Genomic DNA, 20994 nt, shown 5'->3' on the forward strand with positions numbered 1-20994 from the left:
AAAGCCAATTAGATTAATAGTATCATGGTATATTTGGTGACAAAGAAAATTAAAAATGTTAACTCCTAATTGAACTGCAGAGTTGTAAGGGAGTTTAGAGAACATTAAGTTTAATCTACACCCAAAAAAGTAACCCATTCCACAATATTCCTAAAAAGGAATCTTTAAACTACTACCTAAAGATTTCTAGGAACAAGGAAGACACTATTTCTCAAAGCAGCACATTCTATATTTGGACATCCCCTTTTGTTAGAAAGCACCTCTTTATATTGAACTAAATTTGCTTTTCTCCATTCTTTAATCATATTTCTGGCTTCTCTAATGAGACTAAAACTAACACTTGTAAAAAACCATAATGCATCAATTACTTTGAAAGACTGCAATTAGGCTTTTAGGCAATATAATTTTCTCTTTTTCCAAGAGAACCATCCTCACTCAATTCAACTAAATCTTATGACATAATTTTGATACTCCTTACTATCCTTTCTTTTTGAATACTTTCAGTTTGTTAACACTCCTTTTAAAATGCAGTGCTCAAAACCAAACATAATATTCCACATTTAGCACGACAAGACAGATTTTAATACCTCCCACATTTTGGACATTGCAGTATCTGTTGATGTTGCTTAAGAGTATAGTAACTTTCTATTTCATTTGTAATTTACTAACCTTCCCCATATTTTTTCTGATGATCTAAATATATATTCCCCCTATCACTTACATACAATTAATTTTGGGGGCCCACAAACAGGACTTTTTATTTGTATTAAATTTCATCTTATTAGACTCACTCCATATTCTTAGGCTGACCACATAATTTCAGATTCTAATTGTCATAATTCCCCCTATACATCACAAGTATTTAAAAAAAACAATAAAATTATATGCCTTTATACAAACCTCATTGCTTATTTTATCAGAGTTTGCTTTGGCGATAGGCCTATAGGTCTCTGCTAAGCCACTAAATGCTTCCGATTCACACAGATGTATTGCTTCAAATGACCTGCTGGTCTGTATGTCTAGCTGTTTGCCAGTCTGAATACTGTTCTGCTGCTGTAAATGCAACCTATGTAAATGTGCACTGCCATCTGTATTTCGACTTCCTGGAGGCCGGTAGATTTCAACAGAAGGACGAGTAGAACTGTACGTAACTGTCACTATAGGTTTTTTCCGTGATAAGAGAGTGTTTTCCTGGACAAAATTTAGATCTTCATCGATAAGATCATCTGGTTCTGGTTTAATATCAATTACATCTTCAGAGGGGGCTAGCTCTCGAAGAGGTTTCACTGTTGACATCAATCGAGCTGCAGTTCCATCATCATAAGGCTGTCTACTTAAAAAGAAAACAGATTAAACTGTGGCTGAGAATGTAAAACATTTCCAAAGAATGATTATGAAAACAAAGAATGAAAATCAAAACTTTTAGTAATCACTTTTTCAAACTCTACTCAAAAAGTCCTTTATTAGTTTTTTATTCTTTATATTTTGGCTTAAGATACTGGCAAAACATAACACTCTCCTAAAAACATCCCAATTTTATATTATTGCACTTAACAAAAGCTGCTTATAATTGTTACAAGTCAACTATTTTCCTGGCTATGCCTCCATATTTTTTGAAACTCAAGATAACTAATTTCTTGACACTCACTCATACTATATTTAGAAGATTGGACTAAAGAGTTGGAAGGGACCTTTGATGACATTAAGTCCAACATCCTCATTTTACAAATGAGGAAACTCAGGCTCAGAGAAGTTCAATGATTTGTCCAGTCACACAGCTAATATCTATTAAATAGCTATTGTGTGTTAAGTACTGGAAGAGATGCCTTACCTGATAGTAGATGTTCTGTGATCTTGTGAACTTGTAGAAACTCTGGAATCATTTTTTTCAGATCGAGTGCTAGAAACAGCAAGAGGTAGCAATGTATCCTCATGTCTTCTTTCATCTCCTCCACCTAAACTGCTCTTGTTTGAAGGCAAACTACTTTCAAAGATATTGGTCTCAGAAGATTTTAGACTAGAAGGTTCTGTGAAAGAAAATGCAAGTCTTAAGGTAAATCTAAAATATTTTAAATGAAAATCTTACTGTGATTTAATTTCATGGAAGTATTTTTTGAATAGTCATTTAAGCCACTATTTTTAAAGTACTCTTTTCTTTTCAAAAAAACACAAATGCTATTTTAAAAAAGCTAGTAAAGAAAATATCTTGCAAATTCCAAAATTACATTATAGTAAGTCTTACCAGTAGTTACAGAGCGAAGTTTATCTAAAACACCATGAAGCCTAAAAGACAAAATAAAAATCAAATCTTACTAAATCCAAGTAATTTCATTCAACTGTCTTCATCACAAGTATGAATTACAGTATTACTTTTTTCAAATGGATAAACAATATTAAAATTGACTATCATCCTGCACAGATTTTTTTTTTTTTGGTAGAGCTGGTTTTCTGCACCTGACTCTATTAAACTGAGAGGTCAGATGGCACAGTGGATAGAGTACCAGCCCTGAAGCCAGGAGGACTTGAGTTCAAATCCATCCTCAGATACTTAACACTTTCTAGCTGTGTGACCCTGAGCAAATTACTTAACCCCAATTGCCTCAGGGTAAAAAAAAAAAAAAATCAGCAAATTCAGAAGATTTTTCTTGGCTGACTTCAATACCTAGACTTTTCATCACAAACAAAAAAACTTAATTTAATTTTTAAAAAGGAGTATCATTTTACCATGAAGACTTTCTTTTCACTGTTTCATAAGGAACAGAGACATTGACTTATGCAAGCCCTGAGCAATATATATGATTTAAATTACTGCATATTTTTATATATTCAAAATCATTTCTACGATCTTCTATATGCCTTAGTTCTGAGGGGCACAGAGTTATAAGTTAAAGATGATAAATTAAAATATGATAATTCCCTTTACTGAGAATATTCTGTTCAAAACTGATACTAAAATATGGTAATTCCCTTTACTGAGAATATTCTGTTCAAAACTGATACTACCAGAAAGGAAAGAGAAAAGGGAAAAGAAAAGACAAAGGAAAAAAAAAGCAAAGATAATGGAACTTCAGAAAGTCTTAATTCTTAACTTCTTGGGATTTGTTGTGGTGGTTGTCAATTCATTTAGTTCCATCTTACAAAAGACCAAGAGCTTTGAATGAAACTATCTCTTTTTACATGTATACTTAATTGATTATGTTAATAGTTTTGAAGTTTACAGCAGAAAAAAAAAATAATGCTGCAGATTTACAGATACTCCAGAAAAAGAAATGGCTAAAACCACCTTCACCTTACGAACCTCCTGATGACCATAACCACTGGCTCTCCCATTCCCCACTCTTAATTGAAGGGAAGAGGGAAAAAACTAAAATAAGAAACTGTTGAGACTTTGTTTACCTCAGAATCCTCCCATTCTTTCCCCCATCCATTTAAGAGGTTCTACCCAGGGGACACAACTGACAGAAGCTTCCTTCACACCAATGTTCTAAATAGAACCTTGAGGTCTATTTAGCCTTCAAGTTTCTCCATATATCTATCACACTTCCTTATCCTATGGCAAGCTAATTCATATTCCTCTCTAATGCATTTAATTTACAATTGCCATCTGATTAAAAACCTCCATTTCCCCATCTCTCCCAGAATCCTCACCTCAATCCAAATCAATCTTACCCTACCCCAATTCCTATAATTTTGACTCTCCCTTCCATTAAGACCTCTGAAGTCTGAAATATTGTCAACAAATTCCCTTCCAGTTTAAAATGACTCACCTCATAATCCATTCCATCCTATAACCCTGAGTGAACCTGGATTTTCCATGAGGAAATTTCACTACTTCCCACACTCTCAAGTACTACAAGCCCCTCTCACTCCCACATCCTGCTATCTGCACTAAGAGTTATTTGTTGGCACACCCCTCCCACTTCCAGACCTTTCCTGTACCATCATCACACAGTAATCTTTTCTCCTATAAAGTTCATTCTATCTATTTAGATGACCTTTCAATTCTTGTTGCTATCATCTCTAGCTTATTTTTACTACTTCCTTAAAGAGTTCAGTATATGGCTCAGAATGGTCTTCTCTATCCCAACCCCTAAGTAACAAATTGACAGTAATTAGAACAATGGGGTTGGAATCAAGAAGATCTGAACATAGATTCTGTCTCAGTCACTTGCAATATGCCTTCTGGGCAAGTCACTGAATCTCTCTGACTCTTAGATTTCTCAGCTGTAAAATTAAGGATTGGACTAGATGACTTCTAAATCTCTAATAGCTGTATATTTATGATGCCTAATTATATCCTTATGTCCCTCAACAGTCAATCTGATGACCCTTTAAAAAAAAAAAAAAGTATTTCCTCCATGTTACTTCAAATTAAGCATGTAGAATAATTATAAGTTGGAATGACAAAATTTGTAACTGTGAAATTCCTTTCTCTAATCACCATCTATTTACTTCACCCAGTGTCTCACTCCTCCTAAAGCATCCTTGTCATCCTTAAAACAACCTCTAAATGACTCTATCCTTTACTATTTTCCTATTTCATTGGCAACGGAGTAACATGAAGCCTTATTTGAACAATCTTGACTTATCTATTAACCATTTCATCTGTCCTGGTATTTCTGCTCTTCAGAATGCACTACCAATCCTCTACATAAGATCATCTTTTGCTGCCCTTCTGTGCTTCAGCTCCAGGTAAGTCATCAAATCATGTTGACTAGATCCACTAAGTTTTTAATTTTAGCTAAACTTCATTAGATCCTCAGTGTCACATGAGAATTTCTATTCAGCTTTAACTTTCCATCATACTCTCCCAAAAGAACCCATAACCAAACTTTTTTCACAAACAAAATCAATACAATAGAAAAGAGAATCTTGTCAACTAAGAAAAAAATTTTACATCCATCACATTCCCCCCAAAGATATTTTCAAAACTTCTTCTCAAGCCACAAACTGCATCACAGTTCTTGCCTCCCACTTATAACAGATAAACTCACTTCCTACTTTAATGAACTAAAGGTCATCTTATGAGCTTTTTCACCTCCTCTACTTCATATTCTAAAACTATATTTTCAATCCTCATCTCCCTATTTAGTTCCAATTGAAAATAAGTCATTTTTATCAAGGGATCTAATTTTCTCAACCAACTCCTTCAAAAGCCGTTTCATTGATTATCTATCTCTTCTTTCTTCAATCTTTCCTTATCTACATTTCTCTCAAATATTGATAAACATGTTCAGATTTTCCTTATGATTAGAAAATCTTTTCATGACTCTTCTATTCCAAGTTTATAACTCTCCTTTAATTCACTGCTAAATTCCTAGACACTAAGTCTCTTGACTTCATTACCACCTACTCACATTACACTCTTTTTAAAAATTATTTTTTACTATAAACTTGACAAACATTTTCATAAAGAATAGGAAAAATGATGGTATATGAAGTCGCAAATCTATATTATGTTCAGCTTGACCTTTTTCACCTATCCCCTTCAATCTGAACTGACTTTACTACTTAATTATGAAAGCAAAATATTAGATGATCTCAAATTTATAGACAAATTAAAAATGAGATAGGCATGATGCTAAATAGACATTTACTAGGCTTCTGAATATAAAAACAAGTGTAGCTAATTGGCCCAATAGATAAAGTTATCAGATATGGAGTCAGGCAGATGGGAATCCAAATCTGGCCTCAAACAACTTCTCAGATATGCAATCCTGGGCAAATTACTTACTCCTGTCTGCCTCAGTTTTAAAATAAGCTTCAGAAGGAAATGGCAAACTACTACCGTATCTCTGCCAAAAAAACCACAAGTGGGGTCACAAGAGAATTGGACGTGATTAAACTGACTCAACAACCACCACTTTCTGAGCAGCTGAAACAACAGATAGAGCTGGTTTTGGAATTAGGAAGACATCTTTAGGAGTGCAAATCTGGCCTCAAACAATTACTAGCCATGTGATCCTGGACAACTCATTTAACCTTGTTTGCCTCAGTTTCCTCACCTATAAAATAAGCTGGAGAAAGAAAAGGCAAATCATTCTAGTATTTTTACAAAAACCCCAAATGTAGTCATGGAAAGTTGGACACAACTGAAATGACTCGGCAACAACAAATATAAAAGCTCTTAGCAAGTAATCATAATTATCTATATCCAAAAACTAGCATACACTACAGGATATCCAAAGATAGTAACAACTGAGTGGAGTAGAGGAATTTATAATGAGACAGAATTTCATTTATTCTCACTAAATTACTATTGTTTGAATCCTTATGATTTATACTATCTTTCGATCTTGAACCTATAGGAAATTGATGACTTGACTCCCATAAATCTATATGTCCTTTGATGTGACTTGTAAGAGTAGTGCTTTTTAATCAGCTTTTTAAATTTTAAAATTGCTTTTGAAAATTACTTTAGATTTTCTTATCTTTCTCTCTCCTTCCCCATTTCTTACCAGTAAGATTAAAAAGCACTACTCTTATAAATGAATTAAAAAATCACAAAATAGAAAATTTTGACTATACCAAACTGAAAAGTTTTTGTACTAACAAAATTAATGCAGAAAAGATTAGAAGAGAAGCAACAAACTGGGAAAATATTTTTACAGTCAAAGGTTCTGATAAAGGCCTCATTTCCAAAATATATAGAGAATTAACTCTAATTTATAAAAAATCAAGCCATTCTCCAATTGAAAAATGGTCAAAGGATATGAACAGACAATTCTCAGATGAAGAAATTGAAACTATTTGTAGTCATGTGAAAAGATGCTCCAAGTCATTATTAATCAGAGAAATGCAAATTAAGACAACTCTAAAATACCACTACACACCTGTCAGATTGGCTAAGATAACAGGAAAAAATAATGATGAGTGTTGGAGTTTCTGTGCTGGAGAGCAATTTGGAACTATGCTCAAAAAGTTATCAAACTGTGCATACCCTTTGATCCAGCAGTATTACTACTGGGCTTATATCCCAAAGAGATCATAAAGAAGGGAAAGGGATCTGTATGTGCACGAAGGTTTGTGGCAGCCCTCTTTGTAGTGGCTAGAAACTGGAAACTGAGTGGATGCCCATCAGTTGGAGAATGGCTGAATAAATTGTGGTATGTGAATATTATGGAATATTATTGTTCTGTAAGAAATGACCAACAGGATGATTTCAGAAAGGCCTGGAGAGACTTACATGAACTGATGCTGAGTGAAATGAGCAGGACCAGGGAGATCATTATATACTTCAACAACAATACTATATGATGACCAGTTCTGATGGACCAGGCCATCCTCAGCAACGAGATCAACCAAATCATTTCTAATGGAGCAGTAATGAACTGAACTAGCTATACCCAGAAAAAGAACTCTGGGAGATGACTAAAAACCATTACATTGAATTCCCAATCCCTATATTTATGCACACCTGCATTTTTGATTTCCTTCACAAGCTAATTGTACAATATTTCAGAGTCTGATTCTTTTTGTACAGCAAAATAACGGTTTGGTCATGTATACTTATTGTGTATCTAATTTATATTTTAATATATTTAACATCTACTGGTCATCCTGCCATTTGGGGGAGGGGGTGGGGGGGGGGGGTGAGAGGTGAAAAATTGGAACAAGAGGTTTGGCAATTGTTAATGCTGTAAAGTTACTCATACATATAACCTGTAAATAAAAGGCTATTAAATAAAAAATAAATAAATAAAAACAAAAAGAAGATTCATAGCATCTTGTAGCATGAAAACACCATCATATTTGTCAGATATTTCAGAAATACACAAAAATGATGTCTACAAGGAGGCTATAAAATGGAAAATTTTAACGATCTCATTGTATTAGAGAAAATGTCCCCATGTTTTATACTTTATAGATTAAAAAACAAAAAAAAACCCCAGACATTGAAACAATATATATTATAGACGTGTATAAACATACCATACAGTAAATCTAACCGTGTTGTTCCCTAGAAAAAGGGAAAGATCTTCAGTCATTTGCTCTTGACTTTTCTTATTAGCCACCATTACCATGATGTAATCAGGAAGTTCTTCATCTAAACAAAGGAGAAGTAACAGAAACAAAATAGCTCATTATAATAGAAAACTTGAAAAAAACCAGTTATATACCTGAGATTTTAAGTTAATTATTAAAATATGTACTCCTAGAGAGAATATATGATAACTTTTTTTTTAACCAAAATCATTCTGGAACAAGTAAAGTTTTGTTTTTTCCTCTTCCTCCCATAAATGTTCCTATTACTGGTCTAATAGATATGAAATATAATTATTATTATTATAAATCCTGAATACAATCAACTAACCAGAAAGCTGACTCAGTTTTATAAAATGCCAGAAAAATATTATTAATACAATCCTTATTAAATTCAAGAAATATTATTAAGGGTATGGTAAATGTTAAATATTTAATCCAGCATGTGAACTGTGTCTAAGAATAGTGCAAAAGATGTCCTTGAGGACATAGATGACAGGCAAAGGAGATGAATCAATCATGTAGAAACAATGGGAGACAGCAGTGAAGAGTCTAAGTGACATATCAGTACTTTTATGCCATTTGAAGTAGGGGCTGTAATTCCCATTTTGCAGATGAGGAAACTGAGGCTAAGAGGCTCTTAGACCCTATGATACAAAAGAGGAAGTTCTCTAAGAAACTGTTCAACTCGTTATCTTTCTCCTCAAAAATTACCTTTTTTCCAAACTTACCTATTACTGTCAAGAGCATCACTGTCCTGATGTCATTTCAACTCCTTATTCTCAACTCAACCTACACAGCTAATCAATTGTCAAACATCATATATATATATTTCCCCCCCCCCCCACCACTCATTCAGCCACCACCCCCACTCAACATTGAGTCTACCATTTGCTCTCCCTGGCCTTTAGCTTCTGCCACTCCACAGTACACAGTTTTCCTAAATGGAAGACCTGGTCATATTGATCCCTCTCCCAATCCAAACTCTAGTAGGTCCCTTTTAAACCTATTACCCAATATAAACTTCTCTGTGTAATCTCTCTACAATTTGACTCTTTTCTAGGTTTACTGCAGGAGAATCTTTTTTTGTGATATAGACTCCTTTGGCACTGTGGGAAAGCTCCTTGAAGGTATGGGCTTCACTTTTGTTTCTGTATCCCTGGTAGTTAACCCAATACCTGGCACATCATAAACCCTTAATAAACTCTTAACAACTGCCCAAAATCATATAGTTACTAAATGCAGAGCAGAGATTCAAACACAGTTCCTCTGACTCCAAATCCGAAACATTTTCACTGTACTACACTACCTTACAGAATCAGCTCTAATCTCTCTCCTAAACTCTAGTCCCCCACCTCCCTGGCTACCTGCTTGTAGTCCTTCTTCTGGATATCCCATGGGTACCACAAACTCAAACAAAATTCAGGTTTCTCCTAAAAACTGCCTTTTTAAAAACTGCTCAATTTCTGTTGAGGGTGAATCACCCTTGTAATTATTCAGGTCCACAACCTTAAAGCCACCCTTTTTTTCTTCTATTCTTTCATTCTCCAAATCTTGTCTATTCTAGCTCCATAGTATCTTTCAAAACTTCCTCCTCTCCCATGATATGGCTATTAGTTCAGGCCTTCATCACCTCTGAAATAGATTACAATAACAACCTCCTAATTTATCTTCCTGCTTCCCACTCCCCAAACAACTCAAAAATCTTCAGTAGCTTTCTACTACCTCTAATATGAAATACAAGTAAGGACCTTTGAAGCCTTCCACAATCTGGCTGCAACCAACTTTGCAAGTTTGCTTTTATATCTTCCCTTTCATTCATGTCTACATTCCAACCAAATTGGACTATTTCTTATTCCCCAAACAAACTGCTCAATCTCTTCTCTACACATATTGCCCATGTCCCCTTTTCCCATCTCCACCTTCATGGTTCAGTTAGACTAATACCTACTCAAGACCTTTCTTAGTCCTCAGGGTGATTAATACTGTCTCTCATACAAAATTATTTTTATTTACTTATCTATGTACACATTGTATATAGACAACATGGCATAAAAGATGATATACAACTGACAAAAATCTATGATCCTTTCAGTTGTCCAAATAGTTTAGCGAATTTAGGCCTTATCTATAAAGTCAAAGACAATTATGTTTATTTCTAGAGAACTTCCAAATTGAGTATTCTCTAAGCTGAAGAAATCACATATATCCTATATATGCATTATATCATCCCAGAAGAATTAGTCTTTGAGAGCATGTACTATTTTGCCTTTGTATCTCCAGTGCTTAGTATCATACCATGCAGAATAATTCAAATACCTGACAGTTTTAATAAGCTAATTTATCAAAGAGACTTATTAAACCAAAAGTTAAAACTAAACTTTTAGTTCTTTTAATACCTTCCACTTGATACCATAATTTAATGAAAAGCCAAAATTTAAGAATATCAATTAAGTCTACTTAAGTCTACTAAGTCAATTAAGACAATTACCTTAGTGGAAGAGATTATAGACAAGACTGAGGAGCAAATGCCTATAACAATCTACAGAAATCAAAAAATTCAAGATTTAGAATTACATGGAACCTTGGGAGATTATAGTACCTATCATAATGTTTCATATATTAAAAAAAAAAATTTTAAGGATCAGTTAAGTTACTTCCAAGGTCATACAAGTAATAAGCATCGATGTGAGATTCAAACCCAAGTTCTCTAAACCCATAACTAATAACTTCATAATGAAGCATGTTGTAATATCCCAGATTACTGGAAGAGGACGTTGTTCAACAAGAATTTCTGGGAAAATAGAAAAACAGCGTGGTAGAAAACAGATTTTGTCAAGCATCTTACACCTTTAAATACAATAAATTCCAAATGGATAAACTGAAATATAAAAAGTAATTTACACCATGAAAAACTTCCACAACTTTCGAATTTATAACCAGACAAGGAATAAATGAAATTAAATAACTCCAAACATCTCTGACTAAAGTCTAATAGCTGAAATTTAAAGAAATTTGACATCTGAAATCTGTACAGAAATGGTTCAAATCTGCAAGGGCAACTCACTAATGGAGAGGAAGTCAAAGGATATGAAGTTTTCAAAAGATGAAAAGTAAACTATTATCTGAAAAACTGTTCAAAATTTAAAAAAAAATTTTAAAATGCAAACTAAAACAACTCTGATATAAATTCATACCCATCAAATTGTCTAGGATGTCAAAAAAATGGAAAAATTCAATGTTGAAGGGATATGGGTAAAAAAGCACAAGGAGATATAAATTGGTCCAAATATTAAGGAAAACATCTGGAATCATGTGAAAGAAGTTACTAAGTTTTTCGTGTGCTTTGATACAGTGATGTCAGTACTTAAATATAATCCAGGAAGTTAATGACAAAATCCAAGCTGTATAAAAAATTCTTAACAGCTTTACTGGAATGAGAAAAAAGTTAAACATAAACTATTAGCACAATAACTAGAGAGAGCACAGTTAATTTAGTGTACCATAGGGCATGACAAATGCGAATTAACAAATATATATAAAAAAAAGACTTATAGTAATCAAATTAAAGGGAAAAAAGCACCAAAGAATATATAAAATAATTACAATATACATGAAAATATTAAAGGATATAAAACTTAGATCAACAGAAACAAACCCCCCCCAAAATGACAAAATTTAATAATGGTATAACTGTGGTAAAAAAAAAAAAAAAAAAAAAAAAATTACCCTACCACAATGCTGATGGAATTGTGAACTGGTTCAACCATTTTGGAAATCAATGTGTAGCTGTAACAGTGAATTACAAAACAACCTGTATGCTATTTGACCCAGATAACCTACTACAAAATGGGCGGCAAAGTGCTATGAAAATCATACTGTTTTGAGACAGAAAAACCTCAGTTCAAATTCTGATTTTATTAATATGTAACCTTGGGCAAAGTCATTCAATTTCTCTGATATTCAGTTTTCTCATGTATAAAATGAAGGATCCCTAAATGTCTAAGGCCTCATCCAAATCTGAATTTATGATCCTATGACTATATCCTTATAAAGGTTACTGGGCTTGGGGAGTGGGGAGGGAGGGGTAGTGAAGAGGGAAGGAATTTATCTATACTAAAAATAGTTTTCTTATTGTTTCTTCTGTGATTTCTCAAAATGCAGACAAAAACAGAAGTCTAAAAAACTGATGAACTATCCTTTCATGAACTAAGAATTCACAAAAAACCTGATTCTTATGCATCTGAATTACAACCAAGAGTCATGCTAATTTTTCTGATGTAAGTCAGGAAAAAAATAAAGACTACTGTAGGAGAAAAAAAATTAAAAAAGAGAAAGGGGAAAAAAGTCTATACCTTGTATATTTCTACACCATATAAAGTAAAAATTCTTAAATTTAGTAATTGAAATAGATATGACAATGCATCATTTTGCATCACTGATGGTTTTTGCTTTGTCATATTCAAGGCCACATGGGGGAAGGGTTTTAGTATTCTCTAATAAAAATTTCTCCAAGCCAGGAATGTGCTGAGGGTACATATAAGATAATTCTAAATTTCATTAGTTAACACCTTCACTATATAAAGCAGTACAAATCCTTCTTAGAGAACACTAATTTCAAGACATCTATATTTGCCTAACAATCTAATAACACAAATTTGTGGACATCTTATATCTTAGAAAATAAGGTGCCTGAGACAATGAACTTTCAATCAACTAATATGCATTTATTGAGCACCTCCTTTGTGCCAGGTACAGTGCAAGATATTGGGAATACAAATAAATGAATGAAAAAATCTCTTATCAAAGAATCTACATTCTAATGAGAAAGAAAAGTATTTTATAGAAGACTATACAAAACATAAAGAAAATAAATACAAACAGAAAATAAATAAATACAAAGTAATTTGGGAGGGAAGGCATTAGCAGTTGAGGGTATCAACAAAGGGCTTTATATGGCGTTTTATCTTATGCTTTGCTCAGAGTAGGTACCCAAGAAAATATGTGCTGAATGACTAAGCTTTCATAAGCTTAGAAAGCTTTTTGCATTCTTTTCTAACATTTATATCCGCTATGCAATTCTATAAACAAGGCAAATGCAATTTATGAGGTGGACAAGTGTGAATATAGAAAATTCTAGTCCCAGAGATAAGCCAGTGACTATTTGACAAACTTTTTTGAGCATCATTTTCCTTATAAAATAAAATGAGAGTAATACTTGCTCTATCTCATAAGGTTGTTATATGATTCATATATTAACGTACTCTGGCAATTAAATGAGGATTAATGAACATTTCAGAAGCTAAAAGGCCAATGATACCTTCCAACTCCAAATAAAGGATTTTATCTGAACAACTTCAATTAAGGAACACAAAGTCCTACCAGAACATCTTTGAATACATGAAAATTGAAAGGAAGTGAATTTTAATTTCGGTGATGCATTTGAAATCTTTTAAAATAAGTTTTCATTTTATCTAAACCAGAGAAGAAAAAGGATATAATTAATATTATACATACATGAAGAGGGGACTAGAAAGTAGGAAAACATTAATAGCTTGGTACAGTCTTTAACTGGATGAAAAAAGAAGCCAAGATACAACAGATACAATAAATATTTTCAAAAACCTATGAGGATGCATTATCAAATTAACAAATAGACAAAACAGATGAGTAAAATCAAAGGCCTAAAACCCACCATTAGAAAGGGCTGAAAATGTTTTTAAAAAAAAAATTACACATGTAACAACAGTTCTAAAAATGAGGTATCCAAGAGAAAAATAAGAAACTAGAATGGACAAATAAAGGTGACAGGTTGGGGAAAATAAAGCAAAACCAAATTAAAACAGAAGACAGCACTCCCCAAATCAAAAAAATCATAACTAGAATTGCAATAAAGTTTAAAGACAAGAAAAAATTGATGAGAGGTTCTTAACCTGGAAAACAACAATATATTTCAAGATATCCATGAACTTGCATGGGAAAAAAATTGTATATTTCAATATAACTGAGTTTCCTTTGTAATCTAATTATGTTATGAACTTAAAAACTTAAAGTGACAAAGAGGTCAATGACACAAAAAAGGTTTTGACCCCCTTTTCTAAAAAATTAGCAAACCATCTTCTTTAGTAAATGTCTAGTTTACATATTTGCTAAATTTTCAAGTAACAAGAAGCTGAGAAGAAGAGCAATCTATGTCAAGATGATCTCTAAAACTAGAAAATTTGGCCAAATACCAAATTCAAAGTACACAATTGTTGTCTTACAATTCAGTTTAAGAAATCCACTTCACTAATATGGGAAGCTACATCTAGACAAGATCAAATGAAAGATCAAGGAAGCCTCTCTGATTTTAAAGCTCAATATGAATTAAAGAATTTAGCAACCCCCCCCCCAAAAAAAAAAATCAAGAAATCTTAGGTAATTGTGATACAAGTAATAGTACTTTTCCTTGGTCAGATCACATTTGGAAGTCTGTTCAGTTCTAAGAGCATTTTAAGAAGGACCTAAAGTTCAAGAAAATTCAGCGAAAAGCAGCCAAGATGGTCAAGGGCCTCGATGTCATGCTGATGGAACTGGAGACTTAGTCTAAAGAATAAACTTAAAAGAAGGGAGCTGATAGGTGCTTTCAAGTAACTGAATTAGTATCTTCCAGAAGAAAGATTGGACTTGGATTTCCAGTTCCAGAAGGCAGAATTAAGAAAAATGTGTCTAAATTACAGAGGCAAGATTCTACCCAATGTAAGGAAAATCTTACCAACATTAAGAACTATCTGAAAGTGGAATGGGTTGCTAGAACATAGTTTAACTCTCTTACCCTATGGGGACAAATTGGATGGTTATTTGTCCAGGTTAAAATGGTGAGGAACAAAAAGTTATCAAACTGTGCATACCCTTTGATCCAGCAGTGTTACTACTGGGCTTATATCCCAAAGAGATTATAAAGAAGGGAAAGGGACCTGTATGTGCACGAATGTTTGCGGCAGCCCTTTTTGTAGTGGCTAAAAACTGGAAACTGAATGGATGTCCATCAGTTGGAGAATGGCTGAATAAATTGTGGTATATGAAAATTATGGAATATTACTGTTCTGTAAGAAATGACTAACAGGATAATTTCAGAAAGGCCTGGAGAGACTTACACGAACTGATGCTGAGTGAAATGAGCAGGACCAGGAGATCATTATATACTTCAACAACAATACTAGATGATGACCAGTTCTGATGGACCAGGCCATCCTCAGCAACGAGATCAACCAAATCATTTCCAATGGAGCAGTAATGAACTGAACCAGCTATACCCAGAAAAAGAACTCTGGGAGATGACCAAAAACCATTACATTGAATTCCCAATCCCTATATTTATGCCCACCTGCATTTTTGATTTCCTTCACAAGCTAATTGTACAATATTTCAGAGTCTGATTCTTTTTCTACAGCAAAATAACGTTTTGGTCATGTATACTTATTGTGTATCTAATTTATATTTTAATATATTTAACATCTACTGGTCATCCTGCCATCTAGGGGAGGGGATGGGGGGGTAAGAGGTGAAAAATTGGAACAAGAGGTTTGGCAATTGTTAATGCTGTAAAGTTACCCATGCATATAACCTGTAAATAAAAGGCTATTAAATAAAAAAAAAAAAAAAAAAAAAAAATAAATAAAATGCTGAGAAAATCTGGTAAATAAGTTGGATTAAATGGTCACTTAAGTGCCTTGCAACTTTGAAATTCTATAATTCTATGGCATCTCTAATAAAAATAAACTCTCCAATTTATGACTTACAAATATGACAAAACTTACCTACATAAGCTCCCAATTCCTGCAATTTTCCCTTAATGGCACTCTGAAGAAAAATTGAGCACATGAGAAATGAGGTTATCATTAAAATGTGACAGAACGAGATATAAAAAAAAAATCAAAGTTGCAGGAGGTCGGACAATCAAGTGATGTCCAACTCTGAAACTGAGATGGCCCAGTTTTCGGTTGGCCTTTTAGACAATAAATTTCAAAGTCTTCGTAAGAACTGATTTCCCTGGCATAATTAATCCCACGCTAGTTCTAAACTGAACATCACAAGGAGTCAAGTGTAATTTGAAGCAAAGTAAATATATTGAAAATTCATCTACTTTAGGGAGATTTTGCTGAGACGAGCCATTCTTTTCAAAGGAAATACATATTCCAAAAATGTGATACAAGGTTTTTTTTTTTTTGTTTTTTTTTCCTTTAGCAGGTCAGAGGTGACTTGGTTGGGTCTGAATTTCAAAGATTTCCCTCTTCCCGCCCCCGGACAATTTCCAAGCAGTAACAGCAACTGAGCAGCGGATTCCCAGAAAAGCGACAGGTCTCTAATTGGGTGGTTCCTTAAAAGCTCGGTGGGAGGTGGGAGGACATGGCCTCCGCCACGACCCCAAGCAGCCACCAGAACGAATCCACAAAAACCCTCGCTCGCAGCCCCAGAGCAGCCAGCACACGTCAGAAGCAAAACAGCAAAGGAGCCTCGGGCCGACCCGAGGCGCCTGGGGGGAAAGGGAGCGGCCTCCGGAGTCGGCCTGAGGCGGCCAGGGGCAAAAAGGAGGGGGCCGGAACGTCCGAGCCAAAGCCCTGGTTATCCCTGACAACCCCAGGCGTCCCGCACAGCCCTCGGCCCGGGTCCCACGCCCGCCCCCACAGGCCTAGGCACCGCCCCGCCCCCTCCCCCACTGTTCCCAGCCCACCGCCCGTCGCTCCCGCCAACGCTCCCTCCAGCCCCCACCCCCACCCGGGGCCGGGCTGACTGACAGACCGACGCCGGCTCGGGCCTCACCCGGATCTTGCGACTGATCTCAGTGCCAATCTCCATGGTCCCGGAGCGGGGCGCGGGCTGGACGCGGGTGGTTCCGGCGGCCTCCGTTACCGGGCACCAGCGGTTCTCCGAGAGTCCCTGCAGCCGCCGCCCCCGCCACCCGCGCTCCGCCCCCGCCGCACGTACGGCGCGTCCCCGCCTCCAGACTGGCGGGGAAAGCGAAAGGAGAACTAGAGGAAAGGAGGAAGATTAAGGGAAGGAACGTCGCCTTCCTCCTCCGGCACGGCACGGCAGTGTGACGGGCGCCCTCTGGTGGAAGGAGGGGCGCAGAACACACTCTTTTTCTCCTCTCCCCTCCCCCATTCATCCCTCATCTTCTCCCCTGCCTCCTCCATCCTCCCATCCCCACTCCCGTTCCTCCACCTCCTCTGGTCCTTCCCTTTCTTTTTCTTCTCCTCCTCCTCTTCTTAACTTTCCTATTACGCGGACAAACATGATTCCCCCAAACTTTCAGCCCAAGTATTATCTTGCACTCCTTACTCTCTCTCACTTTGAACATCCAATCTTTTCTCAAGTCTTAAGAGTGCTCCCTTTACATCTCTGCTACGTGCCACTTTCTCTCTTCTGACACTGCCAATCACTCTGGGATAGCCAATCTCATAGCCAGAGGTTGGTCTCTGGTTCTTTCCTTACAGTCAGTTAACTGATAACTAAAGCACACATCTGATTTAGTCCTATCAAAGCAATGGGAGTATTTGTCAGTCTAGATTAAAGACTGACAGCTGAAGAATGACTCATTTAAAATCTAAAAGAGCAGAAACATCAGAGAGATTGAAGACAACCGAAGATGGGAAAAACCTCAAAGGCAACAACACTGCAGCTCGCTCTATAAAGAAAATGAAAATCATTCTACATCAAAATTAAAAGCCAGATTTTAGCTTCTCAGGCTACCATTCAGTCTATCTGCAAAAGACCACACAGAACAGAGGGGTTAATTTTTGAAGTTTCAGTAAAACGACACCACCAATATGCTGACTTTTCCATCAGTACTCATTGGAATGTTTTAGTATTTTTTTAAAAAGCCAATGAAAAGATTAACAGAGAACAATCTATTATATACAGCACCTGCTGAAAACTCTAAACTCATTTTTTTTTCATGTACTCTAAGGTTTTCATTAGAAAAATAAAGATTTAAATGGACACTTAAAAACTATATAATTCAATTCCTCTATTTTATAGATAATGGAGCTGAGATCCTAAGGAGTTCATAAGAACATTAAGCAATGGAGCCAGGTTTTCTTTATTTAAATGCATAAGCAAGCGTGTATACATATAAGTGTTGTTAAGTAAAGAGTGTGCCTTTTATGCACACCTGCATTTTGGATTTCCTTCACAGGCTAATTGTACAATATTTCAGAGTCTGATTCTTTTTGTACAGTAAAGTGGCATTTTGGTCATATATACTTATTCTGTATCTAATTTGTATTTTAATATATTTAACATCTGCTGGTCATCCTGCCATCTGGGGGAGGGGGTGGGGGGTAAGAGGTGAAAAATTGGAACAAGAGGTTTGGCAATTGTTGATGCTGTAAAGTTACCCATGTATATATCCTGTAAATAAAAGGCTATTAAATTAAAAAAAAATAAAGTAAAGAGTGTGCCCACACTTTATCTCTGGGTCCTTATTGACATATTTATGTGGTCATTTGTTTTCACATTGATGGCATTCGTGAAATTCCATTGATAAGATGAACTCTGACTTAAGTGAAATTTGAACCCAGTTTTTCATAACTAAAAATAGCACTCATTTCACTATACCACACATTGCCTCTCTACTAAATTCCTGGGAACTGATCTTCAAAAATCATATATTTTTCCTCTTCCTGACTTTCTCGTATGGTCTTATAGTTTAGCCATTTAGGCATAATTTGGGGTGTTAGTGGTTTCAGATTTTGCTGATTTTGTATTCAAATCAAGAGAAGTATTCATTTGGGTCACAGCCAAGGAAACTGGAGGGTATTTAGTGGTTAGGAACAAGCCAGGGAGTAGAAATCCAGGTAAACAAGCAGCGGTGTGGATGGGTCTGAACCCACAGAAGTATCCTAGCATAAATAGTTGCTAGAATCTAGGGAAAAACCTAAGGCTGGAGCCAAATTTCATTAAAATGCCTAAAGAAAGTGCCAGCAGATGGCACTGTTAGTCATTAATCTGGTCCAACAACAGGTGTTGCTGGTGTCCTAGGCTCACCCCAGAACCTTTGGGGCTCGCTCCACTCTAATGACTGGAATTATTGGAAAAGTGCCAAGCTCTCTGGGATTCTCAGGAGGTCAAAGACCTTTCCCTGGTTCTTACTGGCTGCCCTGACTTTGCTATCTAGGGAACATGGATCTTTGTGGATACACTCAAACTGAATCAAATTGTCACCTCTTGCAAATTGGCCTCTACCCTTAACTCCATATTCACAGAGCCTTAGTGGAGTAGTGGTGTAGTGGAATAGCTCCCCAAGGAAGCTGCCCAGATGCGCTCAATGGAAATTATTTCTTATGATAATTCTAAATCTGCTTCTTTTCTATATCTATCTACTGTTCCCGAGCCTGCTCTCTGGGACTAAATAAAATAAAACTGATAAGCCTCTTCCATAGAATAAATGTTCAAATGGGTAGAGTGTTGGAATTGGCAAGACCTGAGTTCAGATTTTGCCTCTGATAACCATTCATTGTGTGAGCCTAGGTAAGTAATTTAACTTCCATCTGCCTCAGTTTTCTAGTCTGAAGTTTGGAAATAGTAATAGCATCTACATCCTAGGGTGTCTGTGAGGATCACATAAAATAAGAATTAAGAGAGCTTTATAAATGATAGCTTTTATTATATTTTCCCCTAAGTCTACCAAACCTTTATCAAACTTTCTCTACCTCGAATCTGTGCCAGCCTCACCCCTTTAGCTTCCTTGTGTGTATTGTCTCACCCCTTTAGAATGGCTTAAGATTGAAAAAAGATTACAAGTTTGTATATTATCACCATCTTTATTTAACTTATATACAGAGTATATCATGTGGAACACCAGGCTAAGTGAATCAAAAGTCAGAATTCAGCACTCTCAGATATACCACTCTGTTGGAAGAAAATGAAGAAAAATGAAGAAACCTCTTGATGAGGGTAAAAGTTGAAGCTTAACATCCAAAAAAACCTAAGATTGTGGCAACAGTCCCATCACTTCCTAGCAAATGAAGAAGAAAGGAAGCAGTGAAAAACTTCCTTGGGCTTAAAAATCACTACAGAGGGTGACTACAACCATGGAATTAAAAGATGCTTGTTCCTTGGAAGGAAAGCTATGGCACATTTGGACAACATACTAAAAAACAGAGATATCACTTTCTGACAAAGATTCACATTGTCAAGGATGGTTTTTTTTTTTTTTTTAATTTATTTATTTAATAGCCTTTTATTTACAGGATATATGCATGGGTAACTTTACAGCATTAACAATTGCCAAACTTCTTGTTCCAATTTTTCACCTCTTACCTCTACCCTCCCCAGATGGTAGGATGACAGTAGATGTTAAATATATTAAAATATAAATTAGATAATAATAAGTATACATGACTAAAACGTTATTTTGCTGTACAAAAAGAATCAGACTCTGAAATATTGTACAATTAGCTTGTGAAGGAAATCAAAAATGCATGTGTGCATAACTATAGGGATTGGGAATTCAATGTAATGGTTTTTAGTCATCTCCCAGAGTTCTTTCTCTGGGCGTAGCTGGTTCAGTTCATTACTACTCCATTAGAAATGATTTGGTTGATCTCGTTGCTGAGGATGGCCTGGTCCATCAGAACTGGTCATCATATAGTATTGTTGTTGAAGTATATAATGATCTCCTGGTCCTGCCCATTTCACTCAGCATCAGTTCGTGCAAGTCTCTCCAGGCCTTTCTGAAATTAAGGGATGGTTTTTTTCAGGAGCAATGTGTAGCTGTGAGAATTGGTCTATAAGGAAATCACAGTGCTTTTGTTGTGCTAGAGAAGAATTTTGAAAGTCCTTGGACAGCAAGGAGATCAAATCAGTCAATACTTAAAGAAATTAATTCAGGCTATGCATTCACTGGAAGGTCAAATACTTGAAAGGGAAGCTTAAATACTTTGGCCATATAATGAGAAGAAAGGACTGATTAGAAAAGACCCGATATTGGGAAAGATTGAAGCCAAAAGAAGCCAGGTAATGAGATGG

General features: G+C 35.6%; 1 protein-coding gene across 11 annotated transcripts in view; it reads right to left on the bottom strand.

Moving 5' to 3' along the window:
• Positions 1-16949, bottom strand: part of ZC3H14 (zinc finger CCCH-type containing 14) — a 45386-nt gene extending 28437 nt beyond the window's left edge. For 4 of the 11 annotated variants that reach the window (XM_031952394.1, XM_031952390.1, XM_031952393.1 and 1 more), the window contains exons 1-6: positions 16786-16949; positions 15783-15825; positions 7933-8047; positions 2243-2283; positions 1832-2027; positions 901-1330 (exon numbers count right to left, since the gene is read on the bottom strand). In XM_031952394.1, coding sequence (XP_031808254.1) covers positions 901-1330; positions 1832-2027; positions 2243-2283; positions 7933-8047; positions 15783-15825; positions 16786-16821 — 861 coding nt within the window. In that variant the 5' untranslated portion in view covers positions 16822-16949. Of the gene's footprint in view, positions 1-900; positions 1334-1831; positions 2028-2242; positions 2284-7932; positions 8048-15782; positions 16642-16785 lie in introns of those variants that run through there. The other 7 variants (XM_031952395.1, XM_031952391.1, XM_012547412.3 and 4 more) reach the window with 5 other exon arrangements.
• Between the last annotated feature and the right edge of the window lie 4045 nt (positions 16950-20994).

Source organism: Sarcophilus harrisii, chromosome 2 (assembly GCF_902635505.1).
Source record: "Sarcophilus harrisii chromosome 2, mSarHar1.11, whole genome shotgun sequence".
NCBI lineage: Eukaryota > Metazoa > Chordata > Mammalia > Dasyuromorphia > Dasyuridae > Sarcophilus > Sarcophilus harrisii.